The sequence below is a fragment of the Thalia democratica genome, chromosome 6 (assembly GCF_965202585.1).
Source record: "Thalia democratica chromosome 6, ktThaDemo2.hap1.1, whole genome shotgun sequence".
In the NCBI taxonomy this organism is placed as follows: Eukaryota; Metazoa; Chordata; class Thaliacea; order Salpida; family Salpidae; genus Thalia; species Thalia democratica.
Genome location: NC_139170.1, coordinates 13,406,211 through 13,433,557, shown reverse-complemented (window position 1 = coordinate 13,433,557; position 27,347 = coordinate 13,406,211). Strand labels below are relative to the sequence as shown.

At 26.3% G+C, this 27,347-nt stretch overlaps 1 protein-coding gene across 1 annotated transcript; it reads right to left on the bottom strand.

Moving 5' to 3' along the window:
• Nucleotides 1-8,250: 8,250 nt before the first annotated feature.
• On the bottom strand, nt 8,251-15,843 carry LOC145838325 (complex I intermediate-associated protein 30, mitochondrial-like). Its single transcript, XM_082945895.1, has 6 exons — nt 15,568-15,843; nt 13,502-13,589; nt 12,979-13,143; nt 11,220-11,399; nt 10,539-10,613; nt 8,251-8,820 (listed from the first exon to the last, which is right to left on the bottom strand). The coding sequence occupies exons 1-6, from the start codon at nt 15,831-15,833 to the stop codon at nt 8,668-8,670; spliced, it is 927 nt and encodes a 308-aa protein (XP_082802021.1). The 5' UTR covers nt 15,834-15,843; the 3' UTR covers nt 8,251-8,667.
• Nucleotides 15,844-27,347: the final 11,504 nt, after the last annotated feature.

Below are 27,347 nucleotides of genomic sequence, written 5' to 3'. Positions count from 1 at the left end.
AAAAATTGACCAATATTAGCCAAAATTACGATTATAGTTAGATTTTTTTTAATGTTAAAAAAAACATATTAATAAATAAAAGTCTTTTTGTATAAAAAATTAAAAATACAATCTTAAAAAGATTTATTTAGATTATTAATAACATCTAAGTTTATTTTAAATAGTTATCACAATAGAAAGTTACTAAATAAGTTTTGGGTTTAGTTACAAAATGATACTAAGTCGTACTATTTAAAATACATTTTTTTACCAGAAGGGTTTCACAGTCATATACAAAATTTATATCTAACTTTAGATAAAAAGTTTATTATATTTTGAAATCTAGTACTTAAAACTATATAAATTTACTATTGATTAAACTAGTTATTTTATGCGTAAAAAAACAACATGTCTCTTATAAAAAAAAAAAACGGTTTACTAGTTTAAAATTATCAAAAACAGTATTTTATAAATACTAAGTCTTTTATAGTCGAAAAACTATTATAATAGCTTCTAATATAATTTAAATAAACTTAGGATTTAACCACCTTTATCTAATTATTTACATTTTTTTCTACAAGCATGAACTTTAAATAAATACTTTTCTTATTAATATTAGAATTCTTTCAAATAATTTTTTATATTATGTCAAAATTTGTATAGATTATGTAAAATATCATACTTAAAGATATTGAATTGAACTTAGTATAAAAAAAAGTTATGCAAAGCTTCTCAGTTTAAGAGTAGTTTTCATTAAAGATTATATATTTAGTCTTTATTTTAGTAGAATTTTAATACATTAACACATTTAGCTGTCTCTAAAGTAAGTCGTTATCAATTACTGTACAGAAATTAAATACAAAAAATCTTTATATAAATTGATTTTTTTTTTACAGTTTAAAGTTATGAATTTAGCTTAAGTTTTAAAAAAGATTAGAATAGTGTGATACTTACTAAAAAATAACTAACTTAAATAATTTATGTTATGTATAAAATTAGTTTAAAACAAAGTAGTCAAAAAAAAACTACTAACTGTAAATAATAAACGTACTAGCTAAACTATTACATTTACTTTTTTATTTTTCATATCGTAACTAAAGTCGACTGTTACTTAAAAAATTTATTTTATTCTTAGAAATTTGTTTTCTAATCATAAATTTAAAACTATATATTTGAATAACTCTTAAATTTAAAATACTTGTTAAAGTTTTCTATTGAATTTTTAATCATTAATAAAGTATAAAAAAGAAACAAAGTTGTTTTCAAGTGTATGTTTTGTTTAATTAGTACCTATTGTAGTTTTCTAATGTTTGTTTCAAAACTAATAATGCAAGCTTGAAAACGTTAACAGCTCTTAAAGTTTAAGTTTAGCTTGCGTTTATTTTTAAAACAAACGTTGAAATAAAAACAACAATAGAAAGTCAATTAAGTATCTTGAATGCATCTTTTTTTCAACCTCAACAACGACTCGTTGCAACAAAAGAAAGCAGTTCAACGGTTACGGCTTAAAAAACGAACAAAAGAAACTTGCTGAATTTCAAGACCCCTATAAATACACGGCAACTTATGCAGCTGATTCAAAATCGAAATGAAATTGGTGATAATTTTATTCTGCATTTTCTTGATGCGCCTGACAAGCGGGCATGATTTGAACGACTGCAGGGTGGTCTGCTCCCCGCATTCCGCCTCCCCTACGCACGCTTTGCGCGGCAAACAGGGTCCGAAAGGGGAGAAGGGCGAGTTGGGGTGGCCAGGGAAGGACTGTCCTGACAACGCGGATCTGTTTTCAAGCATGCAGAAGAGAATGGATGTTGTGGAGCGATTTGTTTATAGAAAACTAAGCAGTACGGATATCGCAAAAGGTAATTTTTAAAAAAATATATGTTTAATAATATACTATGAAAAGTTATAAAACTGTTTTAGTTTAGAATAAGTTGTTTAAAAAGCTAAGTTCTAGTAAATATTTTAAAATTCTTGTAGTCGGTAAAAGAGCAGCAACTTTTTTATTTTATTAGAAGAAAATTATAATTTTAAGAAGTTGTTTGTATTGACCAAACTCGAAAAATCAAACGTTTTGAGTCGTATTAGACTCATTTATCTACTTTTTCCTTTTAACTCTACAGCAAAGTTTTTATTTTAATTAAAAGAATGCGGTTTGGGAATTCAGAACAGAGCAGTCGTTTCCGACAGCCAACTGAGTGACGGGTCTCATTATCACAACTTAGAAAACCACTCGGGCGTTCACGGAAGGTTGTTTGGGAGGAGCGGTTATGGAGGTGCCTGGTGTGGCGGCTATGACTCTTTTCGACGGACATCTGGTACAAAAAATAACCTTTTTATTTACAACTTGGGACTTTTGACTTTTAGAATTGATGGTTTTTTAAACACTTATGTTTACGAAAAGCTTACTGTTTTAGCAAACTCATATATGTAAACAACTTAATTACAAAAGAAAGCGCAGTCAAATTATTTTAAAATTAAATTTTAGGAGTGGTTTACAACGACTTATGGATTCAAGTAGATTTACTGAAAAATGTGCCCGTGACAGGGGTGGTGACCCAGGGTAAGCCCAACTCGGACGATTACCAGTGGGTTACTTCTTATCAGATAAAATACTTAAAAGACGGACAGAACAACTTTGTGACTGTTGAAGATGAAAACAACCGACCCATAGTTAATTTTTTTTTTTAAATGCTATAGTTTTTTTTTTAATTTAACCACTAAATTGGTTTAGTTAAGTAATACAGTCTTAAACTCTGGTTAAAATAATTTCAAAGATTTGACACAGTTCGAAATATTTCTTTTTTTTTTATTGTGATGCATTTGCTGCGAATAACATTTGCAACAGTATTTCTGGTCTTTTAAACAGAGAGAAATAATTAAACAAACTATTTAATTCTTTTCATAGACATTTCAAGGCAACAGTGATAGATCGACACCAGTGATTAACAAGTTTGACAAGACAATCGAAGCAAGAACATTCAGAATCCAAGTGGTGTCATGGAATGGATATCCTTCACTGCGATTTGATTTTATCAATTGTTAAGGAAAACAGCTTGAAACTTTAAATATTTTTTTGTTATTAAGCGAAAAACTGTAAATAAACATTCAGAATTGCAAATGAGTTTTTTGAAACAAAATTTACTATATCAAATCTTTCATATCTTTATAGATTTTGTTTATCAAGCCTAAAATAGTAAACTAGAGTGAAATAAATATACTATAGTCTTCAAGCTGAGTGCTTTGAATATAAAGTTTTGTTACATTGTATAATTTACAAGCCCACAGTTATCAACTTTTAGCATTAACTAAGCAATTAAAAAAAAATTAAAAGATAATAAAACCCTAAAAACTGTAGAAATTTGATAACATAAACTTGCAAACAACAACTATTTTGTTCAAATGAAACTTGAAGATTTTTAAGTAAGATACTATAAAGTTTATATAGTTTAGTAAAAAATTAATTAAAAGGTAATAACAGTAATAGTATTTCGCATACTTAAAAATAAAGCACTATAAATACAATTAACTAATAAAATAACACTTAAAACAGAGAACTGTGTAATTACAATAGCACCTACTTGAGTATGAATTGTTCTTTGAGTAAACAGTTTAAGCGAAAAAGTATTGTGTTCTAAAACCATGTTTTACTTTAAATTAATAAATGTTTACCTACAAGCGTACTTGCAAGATTTCAATAAAAAAAATCTCCACATAATAAGTAGGAATTGTGCTTTAAATTGAATAAAACAAAACATTAATTATTAATCTAAACTCTTTACTTATAGAATTCTGGCAATTCAGTCTGTAAAAATAAGCAAAATATTTTTGTTGGAATAAACGTAAGAAAAAAACTTGCAAATTACTAATAAACACTTGATACAATCTTCAATTTACGTACCTTTTTATTAAAAACATTTAAATGGGAACGCACTAAATTTTTTCAGACGAAAGTAATGATCACTGCAACTGACATTTACTTTAAACTAAATACTACTGATTGCATGTCTGTTAGAGTAGCCTGCTGTTCGGGTTTTAATGACAGTATTTGCTGTTAAAAAACTTTTTAAAATTTTTTGAAAGTTCTTAAAAACAGGCTGTAACTTCCAAAGTTGTTAGAAAAAGCAGTTTACATTTCTACTAAGGCAACTTTCCTTCTAAAATGACAGGCAGTGCGTAAATGTTTTAATAATATTGTCAGTATGTAACATTTATCAAGAGTTGCCAAAATTGTATTAAAAGAGTTGTGAATACTTGATAAACAGATGTTTGTTTGATATAAATTTTTATTCTTTAGTAACTGTGTAGCTACTTGCTGATATAAGTCTGGCAATTTTGCTGCCTTTGTTATCTATTTCTGTTAACACCCATTTTGATCATCGTATTATATTGTTTTTTAGTTACAACTTTTTTTTGATAATACTAAATACTTTCATAAATATGATCTGTAAATCAGATATAATAGTTTTTATAATACGAGCGATCACTTGCGTTACTTTTGCACGAGGTTAAGGTAAGACTTAGGTTTAAGGGTAGGATTATAATTAGAGTAAGGGTCAGACTTAGGTTTAAGGGTAGGGTTATAGATAAGGTTAGAATCACGATAAGGTTCAGGATGAATACGTGCTAAGTAGCTCTGGTACAAAAGTGACACATAAACATTAGTTACACCTCTAAAGTTTGAAACACTTTAGAAAAAGACTTAGAAATTTCTTACACTTAAAAATAGATTAAATTACTAACAAGTTTTAACTATTCGGTTTAGTTTTGTGAGCTGTATGTCTTAAAAAATAATTTTGTTTATTACCAAATCTTTGAAAACTACCTAAAAAAGATAACTTTATAAACATCGTTTTTTATAAAGATAGTTTTCCACCTCATAAACAAGACTAAGTAAGAAAATATTGTCGATTATATGCTCTACTTAAACGTAGTTGATATATGTTAAATATTTGCTGCAGTTAGTTGTAGAAACTAAAATTATCGCTGCTTGCATATAACTAATTTTAAGCTTCGGTATCCAAAGGCTATCAAAAAAAAAGTTTTCAATGATATGTAATAGGCATACTGTTTTTTTTTTCAAATGGTGATTATAATAGTATAAATATACTTCACATACATCTAGGTTTAAATTTAATTAAACTTATGCAAAACACCTTTAGTATTACAATTACATGATTCTAAAAAAATACATTTAATTTTATATATCATTATAGTAGGTTTTAAATTGTAAAATTTAATAAAAGATTTTAAACTCTTTACTTATAGAATTCTGGCAATTCAGTCTGTATAAATAAGCAAAATATTTTTGTTGGAGTAAACGTAAGAAAAAAACTTGCAAATTACTAATAAACACTTGATACAATCTTCAATTTACGTACCTTTTTATTAAAAACATTAAAATGGGAACGCATTAAATTTTTTCAGACGAAAGTAATGATCACTGCAACTGACATTTACTTTAAACTAAATACTACTGATTGCATGTCTGTTAAAGTAGCCTGCTGTTCGGGTTTTAATGACACTATTTGGTGTTAAAAAACTTTTCAAAAATTTTTGAAAGTTCTGAAAAGCAGGCTGTAAGTTCCAAAGTTGTTACAAACAACAGTTTACATTTCTACTGAGGCAACTTTCCTTCTAAAATGACAGGCAGTGCGTAAATGTTTTAATAATATTGTCAGTATGTAACATTTGACCATAATTGCTAAAACTGCAATAATAAAAAGTTGTGAATACTTGATAAACAGATGTTTGTTTGATATATAATTTATTCTCAAGTAATTGTGTGGCTCTTTGCTGATATAAGTTTGGCAATTTTGCTGCCTTTGTTAACTACTGCTGTTAACACCCTACTGCTCATTGTATCATATTGTGTTTTAGTTAAAACTTTTCCTGATAGTATTAAATATTTTCGTAAGTTTGAGCTGTTAATCAGGTATATTAGTTTGCAGTCACTTTTGCATGAGCGTTATTTTTGCACGAGGTTAGGGTCAGAGTTAGGTTTAAGGTCAGGGTTAGAATCAGAGTAAGGGTCAGAGTTAGGTTTAAGGGTAAGGTTATATTTAGAATTACGGTAAGATTCAGGATGAATACGTGCTAAGTGGCTCCGGTACAAAAGTGACATATAAACATTAATTACACCTCTAAAGTTTGAAACACTTTAGAAAAAGACTTAGAAATTTTTTACACTTAAAGAGATTAAATTACTAATAAGTTTTAACTATTTGGTCTAGTTTCGTGAGCTGTATCCCTTAAAAAAATTGTGTCTATTACTACCTTAAAAAAAAAATCTTTGAAGACTACCTAAAAAAATTAACTTTATAAGTTTCCACCTCATAAACAAGACTAAGAAAATATTGTCGATTATATGCTTTATTTAAACGTAGTTGATATATGTTAAATATTTGCTGCAGTTAGTTGTAAAAACTGAAATTATCGCTGATTGCATATAACTAATTTTAAGCTTTGGTATCCAAAGACTATCAAAAAAAAGTTTTTAATGATATGTAATAAGCATTTTTTTTTCAAAATGGTGAATATAATAGTATTTATATACTTTACATACATTTAGGTTTAAATTTAATTAAACTTATGCAAAACACTTTCAGTATTACAATTACATGATTCTAAAAAAATACTTTTCATTGTTTATATCATTCAACTAGGTTTAAATTTGTAAAATAACTAAAACACAAATCACATTAAGCTTATAAATGTCTTTGGTATTAGAAAATAAACTACTGGCATTATAGTCATTTACTAGTAGTGCGATTTAAAGCTTCAAACAATTTTATCTTTGATAAGCATGCAAATAGTTTTGAAACTTAAAACAAAAATACATATATAGATATATTAAAATTCTCTTATATTTACAGTCACCTCTCGCGAATCTACGACTTAGTTTAAGCACTTTCAATTAGTTATACGTTTTAGAATTCTAAAAAAATAATAATAGTAATTTGAAAAGTATTCAATATTTTAAATTTATTGTATGCACTATATATTCAATTTTTATATATAATTTTAAATGCTTAATTCACCTCTATATTTATTTAGGCCAGGGTTTCCTAAACTTTTTTCATAAGGTCCCCTTTAACAACATTACTCAAAAAATTAGCATTGAAAACGCCAAATATATTTTTTTGCCCTTCATCACCAACTCCAGATTATCTAGTGTAAGTTTCAAATTATGGCCTTATGGCCCCTTATATTTCCTATTTTTTTCCATAATATCTAGTACAAATTTCAAAACTACCATTAGAAACACCTAAAACCTTTTTTTTTGCTCTTCATCATCAACTCTAGAATATCTAGTGTAAGTTTCAAATTATGACCTCATGACCCCCCTGTGGCCCCTTTACTGCTCATGGCCGCCAAGGGGGCCCCTTGGCCGACTTTTGAAAACGCTGTTTAGACTTTGTAAATTTATGTTCCTTGACGGTTGGATAAACATTTAATTGTGTCTCAGTGATACACAAATTTTAATAAACAACAAAAGTTTTAATTAGAATTCTTAAAGAAACATGATTGACTATCAATTTGACTAACAGTTATGAATAATCGCACACAAAAAATAATTATCGACAAAACAGCTCACAAGAAATTTTCCAGGAAAATGTGGCAATGATATCAAATATAAACATGCGTACACATCACACAAATATTATTTGTTTCTCTTAGTAAACAAAAATTGTCATTTGACGTTTTTTCTGCCTGAATTTTTCTTCTGTAGCACATGCTTTGCACAGCAAAAGTTGATAAATTTCGCACGTTTTATTCATTTATTTTGTAGTGCTCTTCAGCACCAGCTAAAGCTTTGGGAGAGAACTATTGTGTGTTAAAACTGATACAGTATGTATATTTGCTACCTCTCGTTCACATACGTTTATTTGACACTTGTGGATACAATGTGCTGTGCGTAGATTCGCGAAAGGTGACTGTATTTTGTTTTTAATAATAGCTATCTTCTTTGAACACAAGCAAAACCGAGAAGGCCGCCGTTTAATTATAAAAATATTTATTGTTTCAACCAGTATTTTTAAAAGTGTAGACGTAAGAAAATAAAAGTTATTTTTATGTCCACAAAAACTTAAAGAAGTAGTACAAACTGTAATAAATAAGTGCGTTTTATTACGCAATTTGACTTCAAAATAATTTTTTATAGCTTTTATTTCATTTTAGTATACTATTTACGAAAAAGTAATACAATTAACCGTAATGAGACTAGTTTTAGTAGTGAAATAGTGTCTAATTTACTGTGTGCGTGTTTTTAATTAGAAGTTTACTGAGCACACAGTTTTTGAACATTTTCTGACCACTATTCTTAAAAATAAAAGTTGATATACTTTTTTTCAATTACGATCTTGAGTTTAGTTTCAAAAATTCAAACCAGATAGGTATTAGGTCAATTTTATTTTCTATAAGATAGCTAAGTTTAAATTGTTTTAATTAGACTTAGGAACACATTTTTAAATTGATAAATCATAAAACTTTAAGTTTCTTTTTTAAAGTTACAATAGGGTTTGCAACAAAAACGAAAAATAAGTAAAAAAAAAATTGCATAAAGATCATAAAAATAAATAACGCATAAAAAATAAACATTTTCCTACATTTAAATTTGCCTGAAATCTTTTTCAACTCACTGCCCTCGAAAATTCTCCATCATCCGAACATGCGGCTTTCGCTCGATTATCCGGACATGAGATCGGTGCCCAGCCACGGATTGTGGTTTTCGTTGTGGTGGTTCCTGTACAGCTCATCTCTCGTCAGCACGATGTAATCAACTTCTAGCTGGAAAGGTCCTTCGATGTTGTCTCTCAGGTGAAACTGAATGCTCTGTATCTGTTGAAGTTTTATTTACTTGTTTTAATATCGGCTCAGAAATTAACAAAAAACAAGTTGGTTCATTTTTTGAAACTCGCAGAATCATATCTTGAACGGTAACTTTTTTAGCTTGATTATATAGATGCACAAACAAACTTAAACTTTAAACTATTAAATTGTGTAATTCAACATTTTAGTTAAGCTTCAAAGTTTGAATATAAAGACAAAAATTTAATTTTTAACTGTTTTCAGATGAATTTTAAGTCAATTTATAAAAGTTCAATGTTTTATTCGTTTCGAACATTAGTATCAAAAGTTTTATTTTTTGTCAAACTGTTAAAGTATAACTCTAACGAAATCAATAACACTTATAGAATTCAAAGAACATTTTAGGATGCTTTATCTAAAGTAGTCAACATATAAATAATGAGGATTTTATCATAATAAAAACATTTTAACTGTTTGTAAAAGTTTTGTAACATATTCCATTTATTTGAAGTTAATAAAACTAACTAGAAACATGTAGAAGGTAGTTTAAATAACAGTTCGAAAAGCAAAAGAAAAGTTTGAATAAAAAATTTCTAAACGGCTAAATGACTTGCAAAACAACAGTAGTTCCACAATTTTAGGTTTGAACGAATTATTTGGCTTTATAAATATAAAAAATTATAACTTTTTTAAATCTAGAACATAATAAAATATTCATAATAACTAAAAATATCAATAACTATTTTACATGTTCTACAAACAATGATAATTTCTGGTATTAAATCTAGTATAAATAAAAAAGAAAAAAACTTCGTATCAACCCGCAGGCAAAATGTTTTCAAAAGTTATAAAAAAAAAGTAGATCTCAATTCTTTGACTTAACTATCAAAGAAAACTCAGTATCAAAATATTGCAACAAGGTTTTAAAATTCAGTATGAGGTTGCACTTGAAATTAGATTGAAATTACTGTTTTATAAGTAGTAACAAAAAGAGAAAGCTAAAAGTATGTGAATTCAACAAAAGTTAAATTTATAAAAACCATATTTTAATTTAAAATATAAAAATAAGATTATTATTTCAAATTTATCAAAAATATACATTTAAATTTTTTTTAGATAGTTCTTAGAATAGTCTTTGAAAATTATTTAAAATATAAGTACTAAGAATTGGACATAACAAAATAAATGTTTAAACATTGGTTAGTTTACAAAAAAGAATTGCTTTTATTTTGATAGCTAGATCTTTAATACCAAAATACGTAAAAGTGTATTTGAAGTTTTCGTTTTTAGTTAAAAATTTTCAAAGTTACTCACTAAATACAAAAAACCACCGGTATTTAACCTAATTAATTTTCAAAACGATTTACTTTTTCAGCAATTTTATACCAACTTATTTAAGTAATTTTTTCATGAATTATAAGTATTAAAATTTTATAAAAACACCTGAAAACATTTTATTTGCAAAAAAGTGTCAAATTATGATTAGTAATAAATTTTATTTAACTCCTTTAACATCTTTTTAATCTAAAAAAACAAAGTTTTTAAACTTTCAAAAATATAAATTTACGTAGTAAAAGTTTAAAATAAGTTATGACAAAGAAAAACGCTAGATATTGGGTAAAGTATTTTCTAATCAACAAAAAATTACTGCAATACGAAATATCTAAAAATAACAACGACTTCTACTTACTAAAAATGTAATGATAATTATTGAATTAAAAATAAATTTATAAAGTAACGGAACTAACTCGTTGTTTTTCCATTAGTGGTTGCCTTTTTGTTTTTTGTCCTTTCTTAGTCTGATAAAACTTTGAAAATGGTATCTGGAATAAACAATTCATCGTAAGTGTTTAGCAAAAAACTAACTTTAAAACCTAAATGTTAAAAATATATAGAAATTGAAACGTTGTCCAAGTGTATTTACTATAATCTGAGAAAACAGTCTGCATTTAAAAGTTTACATTTAAGAAATATATTTTAAATTCTCTTAATAATAATAAACTATGGTCACTAGTATTAGTTATTTTAAAATATACAAGTATTCAAATAAAATATTATAATCAGTTAGTATTTTGTATAACACATGCCAATTTGAATAAACACAATTAGTTAACTTTAAAAATTTTTGAAACATATTCTTTAGGTATACCAATATCATGAGAATTAAAAATGCTTACAGTATTAAACATTTAGATTTTATTTGTAAAATTTCATGAAACTAAAAGCAAAATTGAACTTTAATTTAATCTAAAAAGCTTATTATAAATTATCTTAATATAACTTAACACCAGTTATGTATAACAATTAAGGCATAGAAGTAAAACAAAAAGCTTAAATAGTGTAAAACAACCAAAAACGTTAACAAAAATATGGACCTAACAAGTACAATTACCACGCTGCAAAAGGAAATTTACACAAAACCAGCTTACTGTGACTTCCTGCCATTCGGGACCACCGTTGGTGTATATGGGACACCAGAACATGCTCTGGTCCAGCATGCCGAAACAATTGAGCAGCCCCATCTTGTACATGCGCCCGTCGCCTCTTATGCGCAGTTTGAACGCGTTGAAATGCTCCAAGTTGATGAACGACTCCTTGTCGAAGACTGTCTGTTGTAATATTTGGTTTCAAATTTAAAAAGAAATACTCGTTTATATAATAAAAAGCTTCTTTTAATAAAGTTCAAAAGTAAGTTTCTAAACAAAATTTATACTAACATATAGATACTTACAAGGAAATAACTTAAATTATCTTCCTTAACAGACGTACTTTGTTTTGTCAAACATTATATTTTTAAATATATATTCTTAAACTTTTGTTTTTAAATAAATTATTACTGTCAACAAAACAGTATTTTTACATAGAAAGTTACATAGATTGAGAAACATATCTTTAATACTTAAACTGTTAACTTTAAAACTAAAAATTGGTCAATTTAAAGACTTTCTAAGTTCAATGAAATCTTTTTTTGAAGTACTTCATGTAACAGGTATAAATAAATTCAATAGTGCGTATATGCTAAAAAGAGTATTTATTTTTTTTAAACGTAATCTTTATTTGATTATAAAAACACATGCTATACTCATTTTATCCAAAAATATAACGTACATTTCTTTATTTCTAATTATTATCACTAAGAATGTAAGACTGTTTTACCAAATGTATAATACTGTCAGAAAAAAGTTTTAGGAAAAAAAACTTTATAATACTTTAGAAAATACAAGACACACTTTTCTTTTGGCTTACTGTACAATATAACTAAGCAAATTATATTCTAACAAACAACTGTTGAAACAACTCAGATTTTGTGCATTAAATTTTGTTAGTATTTAACATATTTAATTGTTTGGCTCTTGCGATAAAGTTTAATTACTATGGTCTTAATTTTATTTATGAACATTGAATACAAAACCACACTGGAAAAAAATACGCCTCGACTCAACAACTTTTAAAATCAAATTAGAAAATCTGATTATTTACATAAGTAGAATACTTGATCAAATGTTTTTAATCCATAAAACTATAATTGCTACAGAGGCAGAAGAATGAAAAAGCTGTCAATTAGTTCAATAAAGATGATAAAAAGAATTCATTTACTTAAAAGGGGGCAGCGTCAAACACAGAAAAAAACAAAGAAAAGAAATATAATCTTAACTCAGTTAAACTGCGTAAAGTCAGGTAAATATTGATACATTACAAGTAAGAAAATGCTTTTAGAAAAATAAAATTTACCAACCATGTAATAAAATCATACAAATTTAATATACTCTTTTGATTTCTTAAACCAATTTTTGTGAGAAAGAATATTTATTTTACAATATGATTTCATAATCCACGTGTAGATTTAGATTAGTAACTATAACATAACTAATATACAAAACATTGATGATATATTTTTACCACATATAAAACTTAAAACTAATCGAACTCATGGTTAGAGTTTTAAAATTATCTATGATTTTTTAAACCAATATAGTTCTAAAAATGAGATGGAAACAATTTTTTCATAAAATCCCTCTAAAAATGTCTAACTTACTACAATTTAAAGGAAATTATCAAGTTATTAAAGCAAATAAATTTACTTAAACCCGTCTTTGTTATCTAAGTTTATCTGTGGAACAAAATGCTTATGTGCTTATTTTGTATCTAACTCTTTCATCGTTCACTTTATACGCATCAACAACGAACCCTGAAAGGTTTGGTCTCCATGTACGCGTACCCGCTCCACAGCGTCTCCTTGGCGAGCGGATCGGAGCTGGGGAGCATGTAGCGGGGAATCTTGTTGCTGATGTACCCGCGGAACAGCGCCGTCTGATCGTTCTTGCTCGGCCTCAGCTCCGCCCAGCTGAATCCCTGTAGGGTTTTAGTGAACGATAAATTGATGTTTGATAAAAGGTATTAACACCAGTGTATAAAATTATTACTTACTTATTTAAAAGTACAACAAAAATTATTTCGTATAAAACTAGGTTATTTTAATAATTAAGGATTAAATGACAATCATCTTATTTAAATCATGTTGAAAAAATTAAAAAATATATTAAGATAAGAAACTGTGAATAAAACTTATCAGTGTTTGACCTATTAAAATGCCATACAGACTAAATTTTTAAAAACAATAATTGTTAAACTTAAATGAAAGTTTTTAATAAAAAATACAACATTGAAATTGAATATGTTGAAAAATTAATTTATTCAAGAAGTAACAAACCTGCTCATCTTCATCTGTGTTAACATACCAATAAGCTAAATCGTCAACGTTTCTAAAGTAGAACAAAACTTCATCTTTTTTCAGTAGCCTGTAAAAAGTATAAGAAGATTTAGATTTTTTTAAACCAAAAGACAAAAATAAAGCATTTATGAAGCATAATTCACCTATAGCTCATTTTATTATATATCAGTGTTCATATTGCATATGTGTGTTTATATTTTTACTTATAATTGTTTCAGATTTTTCATTGTTAATAAAGTATTTAAACACAAGGAGTATTTCTTCAATTTATAACTTAGGCTTAAGTTTAAGATTTTTAATTAGTTGATATAATACATCAAACAAACTAATTTATTTATGTAGTTTATTTAGTACTAGCAGTTTTGCAAAGTGTAAGCTCAATGTTCAACGGACCTGGTGTGGATAAAGATCTCTTGGTTTTTGATCAACACTCAACTCGTTTATATTACTGTTTTGAGTCATTATAAAAAACTAGCAATAAAACTTTAACATTTATAACTAACCCATTTAATTAAAATAAACAAACAACATTTTTTTATAAATTGTAAGCGCAACTTTTAACAAAGTCAAAAAAAAAAGTTTATCACATAAGTCCAACATTAAAGACTTTAGATTAAAATCACTAAAAATTGTAATTATCACGCATACATAAAGTTTTTTCATAGTTTTTAATCAACTCTAACAAAAGTTACTACTCTTTAAGTCAAAAGAAAACTATACGGAGTGACATTTATTTATTGTATACTATTCTGAGATTTTCTAACTTATTAAAAAAAAAATTGCCTTAGGTGCAAACTACTAATACACTATGAGGACTTTCTAAACAATACAAATATGATTCTGCATTTAATGTGTAATTAAATATAATTATACAAAATAACAAAATATTGAAACTGGATCATTTAAACCCAATTTTAAATCTAGAAAAATCTGTCATGAGTTTTTTATTAAAAAACAAAAATATCCTGAGTCAGCCTGTCTTAAATAAAAATCATAATATCTTATTATCCTATAACCTTAGTTATCTTGAGTCATCCTGAGATTTTGAAAATATTCAAAACATCTCAATTTATCCTAACTCTACTCAGTATCCAGAGAGTGTGGCAATCCTGTTAATAAATAAAAAAATCTATCTTAGAATTACATTTTATAACTATTTTAATTTCACTGTTTTTTGTATTTATTAATAAGAAAAAAGTAATTTATATTGCATAAATTTCTAAAAATATTTTAGGAGTTCGCGGTTAAACTTTCTTAGAGCTTAATTTTAAGAACTCTAGGGGCTAAATAAATACATAGGTTCCGTTTGAAACCAAAAAGGTCTGAACATAAAAAAGTTTAAAAATGAGCCCTTATTTTTTCAATCAGTTTTAATATGCTATAACTTCTTTGGTAGTAAGTGACATATTAATCTGTACAAAACTACAAAAAAAAGTTTAAAGTAACAATAGAATAACATCATTAAAGTAACTCTTAAACAACAATTGATAAAAATAATATAAATAAGCTTAATACGAAAAAAAAGTATAACATGTTTTGTTATTAATATTAAAAATAATGGATAAAACAAAGTATAAAACAAAAATGCCATTATTTTTTAAGACTGTTTCTTACAGTATACTAATAAGAAACAGGAAGTAATAATAAAATTTGTAATACAAGTAAAAATAAGAAAAAAAATATTTTCTGAAAAAGTCAAAACAACTTTAAGATTTTAAACTAAACTTTAAATTACATAAACTATCGAAATTCTACTTATTATGTAAAATATTAATATCATTAGAAAAAATATACCACAAATAAAAACAAACATATTAGTCAAAAAAGTAGACAAATGAGATAAAAAACTAATCGCAATTTCATAAAGAAACATACATTTAGTACTTTATTAACCGTTTTTAAATAAAAAAATAAAATTGGATGATTAGATGGCAACCATGCAAACAAGGTACAATAATAAAACCTTTTAAATCAATAAGTTGCTAAAAACTTTTACAAAAAATAAAACTAAATACAAGATTTTATGTATAAACTTGGTAAAAAACCTGTTCCAATTTCTATTCTTCTTCAGATCGAAAAAACTAGATTCTCCTCCCATAATGTATGACTTATAACTTTCCTTTATTCTTTGCCAGTTGATTTCATTATTTGGTTTGTTAAATTCTTTATCATCTATTTGCTTTTTTGTTAGCTTAACAGCATGCTGTTGTTGTCTTTCTGCTGGTAACTTTTGTGATGACTTGAACCTATAAATAGGAGAAAATGAATGCAAAAACTTCCTTAATAGTTCTTTTTGCAGCAATGACATCATTAAATAAACAAATAAGTTTCTGAAAATAAATAGAAGTTTATATTTCACAGCTTTGAGTAAAACTAGTATGTACAAGAATTTCTTTCAGCTTAAAAGAAACCCAAATCAATTTTATTAACATCAAATTTAACAATACTTTGAAAATTTTTTAAATCTTATATTAGAATAACTCTTACATATCTAACAGTTTAAATATACTATAAAATAAACTTTTAAACTTAAAAGTTCAAGTATATAAAACAAGATACAATTTTTATGGAAACTATGTACTGTTTGGAAGCTGCAGGCATCAAACTAGTTTTATATCTGAAAGTTATGATTAAACTTAATAGTTCATTGTTAATAAAAGGTTTTGTAAATATTAATTGTTTATACTTTATAAGATTAATAACTAATTTTGGTCTGATCAATAGAGTTTCAAATTATGTCAAACTGCAAAAAGTTAGGGAACCTTTCAAAAACCGCTTATTCCATAACAAAACCAGAGTGGCAATCATCTGAAAAAATGAGGTATAAAATAAATAGTTACTAAGGTGCTTTCACATGATCAATTTATAGTCAGAATCTATTCTTCACAGAAAAACAGGAAGCTTTTAAAGTTAAACAACCCCATATAAGCCAATATATTAAGGGCATGCGGGTGGGTAAATCACTTTTTTTACAATTTGATCTTATTTTATAGAGACTAATCTAAAAGATGATTTTTACTGATTTAAAAAATTTAAAACAGTTTTTAAGATCAAAGTCAGAGGCAACAATAGGTTAGTTATGGGAGGCGCAAACTAAAACAGCAAAAAATACTATTTCACTAAAAATATATTTTCTTCCATGTTTCTAGAGATAATTACTTCCAACTTTCAGGAAATGTTATTTGCAATATTTAAAAAAATCTGTCCGAAGTAATTTTTTAAAAACTTGAAAAAATAATAAAAAAATTTAAAATCTTTATTTTATTTTATTCTGTTCTGACAGGATTTTTTAAATATTGCAAGGAACATATCCTGAGAGTTTGAAGTAGTTATCTCGAAAAAGGTAGGAAAAGATAGATTTTTAGTGATTTCTAGATATTCACTGTTTTAGTTTGCACCTCCCATAAGAAACCTATTGTAGTCTTTGACTTTGACCAGCTATATCTCAAAAATTATTTTGAGTTTTAAAAATTTGTAAAAAGCAACTTGTAGCTTAGTTAAAACTTAATAAAATAAGACTAAATTGTGAAAAAGGTGATTTACCCCCTCTCTGCCCTATGCCCTTAAGTATTTAAATAAAAGATGATGACTTAATTTTATGACTGCAATTTATAGTTATACTGGTGATGTATTATCTTGTCTTTTAAATTTGACAAAACTTATTCTTATAAGCATTTACTACTGAGATCTTTACATAATCAGTTTGTGCAAAACAGCTGTCAAAGAAGTTGTAAAAAAGCAATGGTAGACTTTCTTGAGTGCATGAAGACAAGATTGAGGTTCTTGGTGGAGACTTCCTACTTATTCAGCCTACTCCTACTCCAATTGTTCAAGAGGTACTTGAACATGTGATTAATAGTTTGATTAAACAACTACTTTGTTTCTGATTTTGTTATTTTACCTTCCCTGTGCAAACCTTGCTCTTATACCTATAAATCCTTTAATATGAGCTTGCTACCTTAACTAGGTTCTAATTAGTGATGTACCGGATCCGGACTTTTTTTTTCAAATTAGAATCCGGCCGGAACCGGACTTTTTTTTCAAATTAGAGTCCGGCCGGAACCGGGTCCGGACTTTTTTTCAAATTAGAATCCGGCCAGATCCGGATATCAGACAAAAATGGCAATATCCGGCCGGACCCGGATAATGAGTCCGGTACATCACTAGTATAAACTAGCCTGAGTCAAAATGAGGTTTTTAAAAACTGAAAAAAAAAGAACTTTAATCTAATAATAAGTAAAACAGCTAGCCACAAGGTTTACAAATTTAGGTGTTATTTACAATTAAAAATCTGAAATCAAGTTCTTGAAGAAAATACACTAGAAAATAACAAAATATTGAAAACTCGATCAGCTCAAACTCATTCAAAATTTAAAAGAAAACTATCCTGAGTTTTTATAAAAAACTAAACTAGCCTGAGGCAGTCCAAATTTTTCTAAAATTCCCAAAAGTTTTCAAACTAGCAGGGTTGCCACTGTTTAAGTCAATAAAACTAGCTAGAGTGAGTATAAACAAGCCTGAGTCAGAATGAGATTTTTAGAAACTGAAATAATTACTTTAATCTAATAATCAGTAGAACAGCTAGCAAAGGTTGACAATTTGGTAGTAAAGTTGTGGACTGATTGTGGTACACTTAACTTATTAGTACTACCCATCATAATTAAATCCTACCTTATTAATATCTAACAAATACTAAATTCTAACTGAGACTACTTTCTATAATCAGATACGACAGTTTTGAGTGATGAATCTTTTATATAAAACACAACAAGAAATACTAGCATATACAAAATTATAAATTACTTTGGTAACACTTTAAAAACTGGAAGCTTCTTAAATCTATATCAAAAGACTTAAAACAGTTAACTAAAAATTAAATAAAACTTTTAGTAAACAAGAAACTGTAAAGTTTTTAATAAACTATTAAACTATAAACCTGGCTTAGATATTTAAACAATTAAAAACCAGTTGAAATATTCACTTTTAAAACAAAACACTACTTACAATAGGCATTCACAAAAAAGTTCAAGATATTTTGTTGCTTCAAGCTGCACACCAAACTAACTAACTGCTTACATATAAACTGCCTGTCATGTTCTGATGTTTTTTGCATCAGTATTTAGTTTGAAACATTTATATGATTCTCATCGGCTTGTACATTCAACAGTATTAACTCTAAATATTCTCTGAGCTCAACTTTAAACAAGAAATAATGCAAGTATTCATTCAAAAGTTTTCAATTTTACAACATATGTAAAGTGTTGCATTTCTTAGTTGTTTATTTCATAGTTTAAATGTAAACAAATGTAAATTAGTCACGTGTACAAAATGAGCCAATCACGGTAGGTGTTTAATTTCAAGTGAAGAAAATGACTCTCATTAATTTACACAGGGTTTATTTTGAAAAAATACTTTTCAGTATTCTCTTTTTTACTAACTAGATCCGACCCGGATCCGGACTTTTTTTTTCAAATTAGAGTCCGGCCGGAACCTGATCCGGACTTTTTTTACAAACTAGAATCCGGCCGGAACCGGATCCGGACTTTTTTTTCAAATTAGAATCCGGCCGGATCCGGATATCAGACAAAAATGGCAATATCCGGCCGGACCCGGATAGTGAGTCCGGTACATCACTAGTTCTAATGAAGAGCACAGTTTGGTGATGAAGTTGAAAATTGAGTCTAGAAGGGTTTTTGTTTTTATCAGTTTGTGGACTTATTTAGGGTACGGGTTAAATATGCATGAAAACATTTTGGCACAAAGGAACAACTTCGAACAAAGACATTTTTGCGCCAAGGGTCACTTTTTCACAAGGGGTCACTTTTTCACAAGGGGTCACTTTTGCACAAAGGGTTATTTTTGCACAAGAGTAAAAAATAAAAAAAAATAAAAATAAAACAAAAAAGTAGTAATCAAATAAATTGTCAAAATAATATAAAATTAATTACCAAAAAAGGGTAAGTGTTACAGGCAACAGTGATAGTAAAAATTAAAAACTAAATAACAAATAAAAATTGCTAAAAAGAAAAAAAACTAAAAAAATATCTATAACAAAAAAGTTAGTGACCATAAGGATTAGGTATAATAAGGTTGAATAAGGATTAGGGGTAACAGTGATAATAAAATTAAAATAAAAATAATAAAAAAACTAACAAAATTTGTTAAGAAAAAATAAACCATAAAATAAATAATCAACTAAAAAAACAACTAATAAAATAAAAACCAAAGAAAAAAATTACTGACCAAGGGTATGAGTTAGGGGTAACAATAAATAGTATATAAGTGATAGTAATAATAAAATAAATAATAAAACTATTTAAATAATATAATTAATAAAATATAAACAATTTGAAAAATTTTCAATCTGTGCAAAAGTGACCCATTGTGCAAAATTGACATTGTTCATAAATAACCCTCTGTGCAAATGTATCTTTAAGCAAAAGTGTCTCTTTGTGCATATTTGACTCCTACCCTTTATTAAAGCATGCAAAACATCTAAATTCAAATTGTGTAGCTTTATAGTAATGGTCCTATTGATGGCTTTGAAAATCTCTGAGCAAGAAACTTTGTTGCAAATTCAAGATCCAATCAGGGTTGCCACAGATGAAGCTGAAAAATTACTCACTTTTTTAATTAAAATCTCATTTAAAACCAATTCACAAATACATTAACAAAAATTTTAAACATTTTAATTTATTCTAAAAATTCAATTACACCCTGAAAAAAGAGAAATTGCAAAAGCAAATTGTTTTAGAAAATAACATAAGCAAAATGTAGTTTTTAGTGATGACAAACTTTCTTATTAAGATCAAGTTCATATCAAATTTCCTGACTTTTTTGAAAATCACTTTATTTTTGTTTTTCCTGACTTTAAAGCAACTCTGCCAGTGGTAGACAAACAGAGAAAAAAAAAACAGTAGAAAAAGCAAGTAAAAGCAAAATCAGTTTTTAAGAGTCATTCATTTTAGCATTTACTTTTAGTATTCTTTTCTGACATTCATAAGCAGAATTGAACTGCTTTACAATACATGGCTTAATCTTTTTTAAATATTTTATTTTTTTCAAAAATTACTCTATCTATTATTTAAACTGTTGTGGGATTTGAGTATAAAGACTTTTCATTTTTTTCTTATGTTCTGTTTTGACCTTAAGAGGATCGAATAAAGTTTTACCATGGCGTTTTAAACAAATTTACTTTTATTTGTTTGGATACATTTTTTTATGGTCTACAGCTGAATTTAATTGTGAGATTCAGATTCTTTTTTTTTTTTTTTGAATGTATATCAATCAGGTATATACAATTTTATTGATTGAGCAGCAATAAAGTCCTTATTATGGCATGAAAAAGAGTAACACCAACCATAAATTACTTTAAACAAATTTTATTATTGGATAATATTTGTTATATATTTGATATGATTAAAAAGTATTTTTGTTTAAGGGTGTTTTAATAAAACTACCTACTATAAGTCACTATCTGGTTGTAGTCACTAGTCAGTTAATCACTTTAACAGACAGCAGTAGTCTTAGATCTTACATTTACAATTCTTTCTAAGTTTGTTTACTTAAAAAAATGAAGCGATACTCAAAAAAATGTTGGTCCACAAAATCCCTTTCGGTCATCGAGTCACACACTCAACTTAAATTAAAATTTTAATAAGCAAAAATAAAAAAACTTAACAGTTTTACCTAAGTAAGACCTTAATATCCATAAATTTCAAATCAAAATTGTGATTGTAGCAATTAATAAATATAAACCTTTTTTTTCAATAATTCTTAGTTTAAAAACTATGTCTTTTTTTTTATTATTTATTATAACTTAATGCTGTTTTCTATGCTAAGTATTATGCTGCTAACTATTTTTGCAGAAAAAATTAGACTTTGTAAACTCTGTTGACTTTTTATATTTAAATAATTAAATAACTTTAAGATGTAAAGCGTCAAATATATACTTTGAAAGTAATTTTTGAACTGATGATCCAAAAATATTTTACAAATTGATTTTAGAACATCAAAAATTTACCATTACACGTTAACTAATTGAGTTACCTGTTGAATGTTGAGTGTTGAGCGACTAAAAATGTTGTTAATGCAGTTTAATCTCATAACTAACTCGTAGCGTCATATAACTTAATTTTATAAAAAAAAATTAACAACTTTTAATGAAACGCGATATGCAATTTGTGGTTTTAGTTTGTCTAAAATTCTTTGCAAAGTCAAAAGTTTCTTTTTTATAAACCTATTTTTAAAAATAACTTCGAAAGTTCTTAATTGTACGTGGCATTAAAACTCTAATCCCATGCTTGCTTAATAGGCACAAAGGGCACGCACCTGGAAATAGAAAGTATGTATGAAATTTTCTTGAATGACAGCTAAGATTCTAGCGCAGGGATCGGCAGTCTTTTGTAACTCGTGAACCATTTTTCTCAGAGAAACTGCTCGCGGGCCGCACTTTAAAGAAAAAAGTCGTCGAGAGCCGCAATTATTAAAAAATATATATTAATTAGTAAAAAAATACTATATTAAACAAATAATACAACAAAATCAGTAGTAAAACAGTACCTTTCTAGATTATCTACAAAATTAAGAGGAAGAGCCTAATTGTATACTTTTATTAAAAAACCGTTTATTTTTATGTTTTATAAAAAAAAATATTTGTCTAAAAAGTAGCTCGCGGGCCGCAGATTTAGCTTTGAGGGCCGCAGTTTTCCGACCCCTGTTCTAGCGCATATAGAGCCTAAAAATAAACCTAAAAAACTTCCGTCAGCAACAAAAGTTTTTCCAATTGGCTCAAAGTGATTTGAAAGGTTTTTGCTTATATAAACTTTTGATGTCTTCAAAATTGGAAGTTAACGGTCAAATAGAAACTATTTAAAAATTTAACAAACAAAATTATTTTATGTAAATTTTATAGATTAGAACAAGTATTTTAAAGCTTTGTTTAATAATCTTGATTAATAATCTCGGAGAAGATATTAAAAGGTATCTGTGGTGTGCGATTCGATAACCGAAAGTCGTTTTTAAGCACCAAGTCAAAGGACAAACTATTTCGAGTGTCTTTTTTTTGTTTAATAAACTATAATAATGTTTTATTTCAGTTTATTTTTTTTAATAAAATAAGAAACATTATTGTTTATTAAACGACAAAAAAAGACACTCAAAATATTTGGCACTAGGACCTGGTGCACGAAGAACCTTTCGAGTCATACACCACGGATACATTTTAACGTCGTGTCCATGATAATAAAGTAATTTTTTTTTTTTGAATTTTTTTGTAGTTACTCTACCAAACATTTTTAAGACTAAATATTTCAATCACAAGCAAAAAATATATATGAATTTTGTATATAGTTATAAAACTATTATATTTAGTAGATTTTAAGTTGATTTTGGTAGATTTCTTAAAATGCTTTAATATACTAAATTAAAAATTTTTAAATAGTATTCTTTATTAACACCAAATAAAATTTATCTTGAATTTTTTTTAGAATAATTTTGTTACAAAAATGTTCTTTTTTTACTATTAAAGCTTCATACTTTTCATTTACTTAACATTTACAAGTGTTACAAAATTAAAATAACTATATAAATAAATATATATATTTATTTATATAGTTAAGCTTTTCATTGAATAAAACTTGGCTGAAGACGCGTATTAAACGCAGAAACAGCTGTCCCAAGCAAAAGTTTATTTTGTGTATTTTAGTTCTATATATAAATATGTATAAAGTATAACTTTCTTCATGTTTAATACTAAAGTAAACTTTTTTTTATTATAAAATAAGCACAGAATTAAATAATTTTGGAGAACTACTACTTAAAAGCTAATATAATAACTTTTGTAATGGTAGGAACCTTTTTATTCAGTTTGAAAAATATTAATATTTATATAACCTTTGACTACATTTATATATAAAAATTTCTATCATATCCTAAATTTAGTTCTTATTCATAATATTATGCAAATTAATGTGAATTGATAATACAGCAGAATGTTAGGAACATTTATACCCTTATCACTAATAATAAACCTTACCCAAAATTTTTAATGTACACCCTTATTCCTAACCCACAGTACCGAAATATACAAAATATAACCCAAAAAAAAGTTTTATTACTTAAAAAAAGTAAAATATTAGCCAATCAGAAGCGACCTTTGAACTGCAGCCGACACTAAAAAAAAAACTTAATGAAATTCTATAGAGGTTTATTTTTTGATAAATTATTTTGTATATTTTAAAGAATTAACAATTACTCAATTTTAAAGAAAGTTATCGTATATTTGTCTATTTTATTCAAAATAAGAGAGTTTATAACTTAATTACTCCTGTTAGTAGAAACATTGTTACGAGTTAAGCTCTTTAAACAATTGTTTTTTAATTAGTCTCCTATTTTGTTGAGACCTTTAATCTTTAAAAAAGTTTACTGCACATCATTAAAAAAAAAATTAAAATTTGATGTAAGCAAACAACCGATCAAATCTTCTTGCACAGACCTACATAGTTTTTGTTGTTAAAAAAGTTTTATAACTTGTTACGAATTTCTAAATTACTCTAGAATCTTAGCAGTTTTGAAACAAATCAATTGGAACAAAGCATGTTTTTTTTTTAAGTTTCGGGTTTATTTGTTAACATTTAATTATTTATTTGTTCTTTTACACAGTTTAACAGTTTTTAGTTCACCTTTCCAGAAAATTTAAACAAAATAACTGTGAAACTAGCACCATGTACTCTCAATTTAGTTTATAATATACTTCTAATTTTTATTAAAATATTTTGATATACTCTCTGTAAGTCTTAACAAAACTGTTTAAAAGTTATATTTTGAAAATTAGTATTATAAACTATATTCCGTTATACTCATATTTTAAAAACAGCTAAAGCTACAACAAGCTATTTATTGTTATACTTTATGCTAAATTAGTAAACTGTTTAAACTAAAAGGTTATGGACAGGGGTCGGCAACTTTTAGAAGGGTCAGACTAATTTTACTGAAAAAGCTCTTCGCCAGTCAAATATTTTTCAAAAACTGTTTTAGTAAACTTTAAATTATATATTACTAGTATAGACAGCAGTTTACCCACAAAAGAATGTGTTTGTAACTATTATCTTACTGAAGCAAAACTTTCATCTATCAAATTATCGTTTCTTTTTTGCAAACAATCATATTGCGGGTATCAGTTTGCCGACCCCTGGCTTTCGACAATTAAAAATTCCCGTCGTTGTTTGATGAGAAGGATTTGATTACTATCCTAATAGCTATTTCTACCCTGTCATTTATTATTTAATCAAGTCTTAATTATAAACTAGTTCTATTGTTTACTTTTATCAAAATTGTTTTTATAACCAATTACAACTTTCTTTATGTTATTAGTTAACTTACAAATATTTCAAATATTACTCTACTATCATCTCAATCTTTATTGTTTATCGTTTTAGTATTACTGCTAATAAATTTTCTACCAAACGACTTATAAATATCATTATTGAATCATTTGTAATAATACCTTAGGTTAAAAAAAATATTACGAAATTTAAAACTGTTAATGCAAAAAATCACTCTGTACTTGAACGAACAAAATACAACGGGTTGAGATTGGTCTGAATTATTTTCATAAACTAAAAAGTGATCTGAACTAATTAGAACGTTGAAGATAATGACCCATTCATTATAAAGTATAAACCACATTAAGTTTAGCAATTAAATAAATTTAATAACAACAAACAAAATATTCACTAAGTTCAGACGCGTTTTATTTACGTTTTAATTTTACTAAAAAAATATAACGTTAAAAATATTTTTATATTTCTACTAAAAATAAAATCTATACAATTCAAGTTAATCATAAGCGGCATGATATTAAAAAAAAAGTTAATTATCAATCTAGTGTAAAAAGTAAACTAAATTTGTAGTTAACATTTTATTTACTTACCTTCAAATAAACTATTAAAACTATAATTCAGTTAAGTTACTAATTTGTTTTGTTTTAAGACTTAGTTCTGAAAAAAAAATCTTTAAACTATTTATGAACAACAAAAGAAATTTAAACGAAATATATTTCTATAAATTTCAACGAAATTTTCATTGAAAGGATATAAAAGAAATAAGTAGAGTAAACCTTTAAAAGAAACATTTTTTAGCATATTTTTTTAAAGGATTTTAAATAATTTATCATATACATAAAAAAACAGTAAAAAAAAATAGTTAATGAAATATTTACTTTTAATTATGATGAAATTTTTGGGCTTGTTTAAACTTATAGACGAAAAAAGAGTATTATAAACTGTTTAAATAAAAAACAAAGTTTAAATTATTAGTCAAAATAATTAACAGTGATACACAATAAATGCAAAATGCCTTAATCGTTTGTCTACTTTAAAATTAAATAGACATTTAAAATAAGTGAGAAACTACATTAATACTCTTTATACAAGTTTTTTGATTTAAAAAATTATATTCCTTTATTTTTATTTTGTACCTTAAAACAAATTATACACATTAGATGTATAGAAAATTAACAAAGTTTGACTAAAGCTCGTTTATTTTTTCAGTAAATCACAAACTGTTGTACGTTAGTTACGATACCAAAATTAAAGCAGAAACGAATCAGTTATAAAGTTTATATAAATTCTAGCTTGCTACTGAATTGACCCTGTATAAAGTAAACTTTTCTAAGCTCAAAAAATTTTTCAGAGTAGTCATTTAAATACATTTTAAAGTAACAGTAAAACATATAATCAAATTGACTAGTTAGGCTGTAATAAAATCATGTTTTTTAAATGTGTACTCAATAAAAAATTGTATATGCTTTAACATAAGTATTTGTTAAATATTTTACAGATCGTTTTAAAAATACTTCAAAATTAACTTTTTGTTTTTAGAAAATGACAATTTTACAGGATGCATATAAGCATTTATTGCAAAATTTTTAAAAAATTAAAAGAATAATAGTATAATTTTATGTGTCTGAGCAAATTTTTTAATCTATCATTATAATTCTTATATCGTTTGATAGAGATAATTTAGCTCTTTTTGACTAACTAAAGTTTTTTTTTTATGAAAAAATTTATAAAATTTTATATGTTGAAAGTAAGCTTGTTGAACATTGTTTAATTTTCATTGAATAAAAAAGAACGAGCTATCTAAAACTTGCTAGTTTTGCATACTACAACAAAATATTAATGAGAACTATATGTATTACTTTTGAGCAAAAACAAAAAAGTTCAGCTTGTATGGGTCAAGAACCTTCGCACAAGCGTTTGATGTGTAGCTAACTCGGGCAGCTGTTTGGATATTTCAAAAACTTTGCGACATGTATAAAATACACAAAAAACTTAAGACAACTTAGCTTTACTTGTTAGTTATTTTGGACGTTAAGGAGTATAATTAGATGATTAGAAAACTGATTTAGCTGACTTAAAAATCTACATTGGTGAAATTAAATTTGAAAACTTCAAAATGCGCAAAAAAACAAACTTAATAGTAAAATATTAAGACTTATTGTTTTAGACATTTAGACATATTTGTAAAAAGAATATTCACTAAGTTTTGATTTTTTTACTTAAAAAAAAAGCTTTTTATAGTTTTAAAAATCTATTTTAAGGTTTTTTTTTGCGTTTTTAGAATGAATTAAGTAAATTTTTTTAAATAAGGTAGTAAAATATGTTAAAACTTAACTTAAAAATTTATAACTTTCAAGTTTTTTTTTTCCTTTTATTCGTTTACTTTGCTTAACTTTTAAATTTATACGTCAAAAAACAATTTAATTTAAAACAGTTTGAATTGTATTTTTTATACAAAATTAAAACTAACGAAACGTACATGA

Bases quoted from the DNA above. Each gene is read 5' to 3' on its own strand.
- LOC145838325 (XM_082945895.1), bottom strand. From the start codon at position 15,833: ATGATGTCATTGCTGCAAAAAGAACTATTAAGGAAGTTTTTGCATTCA. The intron at 13,144-13,501 runs GTTTGTTACTTC...AAAACCCTACAG, and splicing joins ACACAGATGAAGATGAGCAG to GGATTCAGCTGGGCGGAGCT. The intron at 8,821-10,538 runs GTTAGTTCCGTT...AAACTTCAACAG, and splicing joins CACTAATGGAAAAACAACGA to ATACAGAGCATTCAGTTTCA.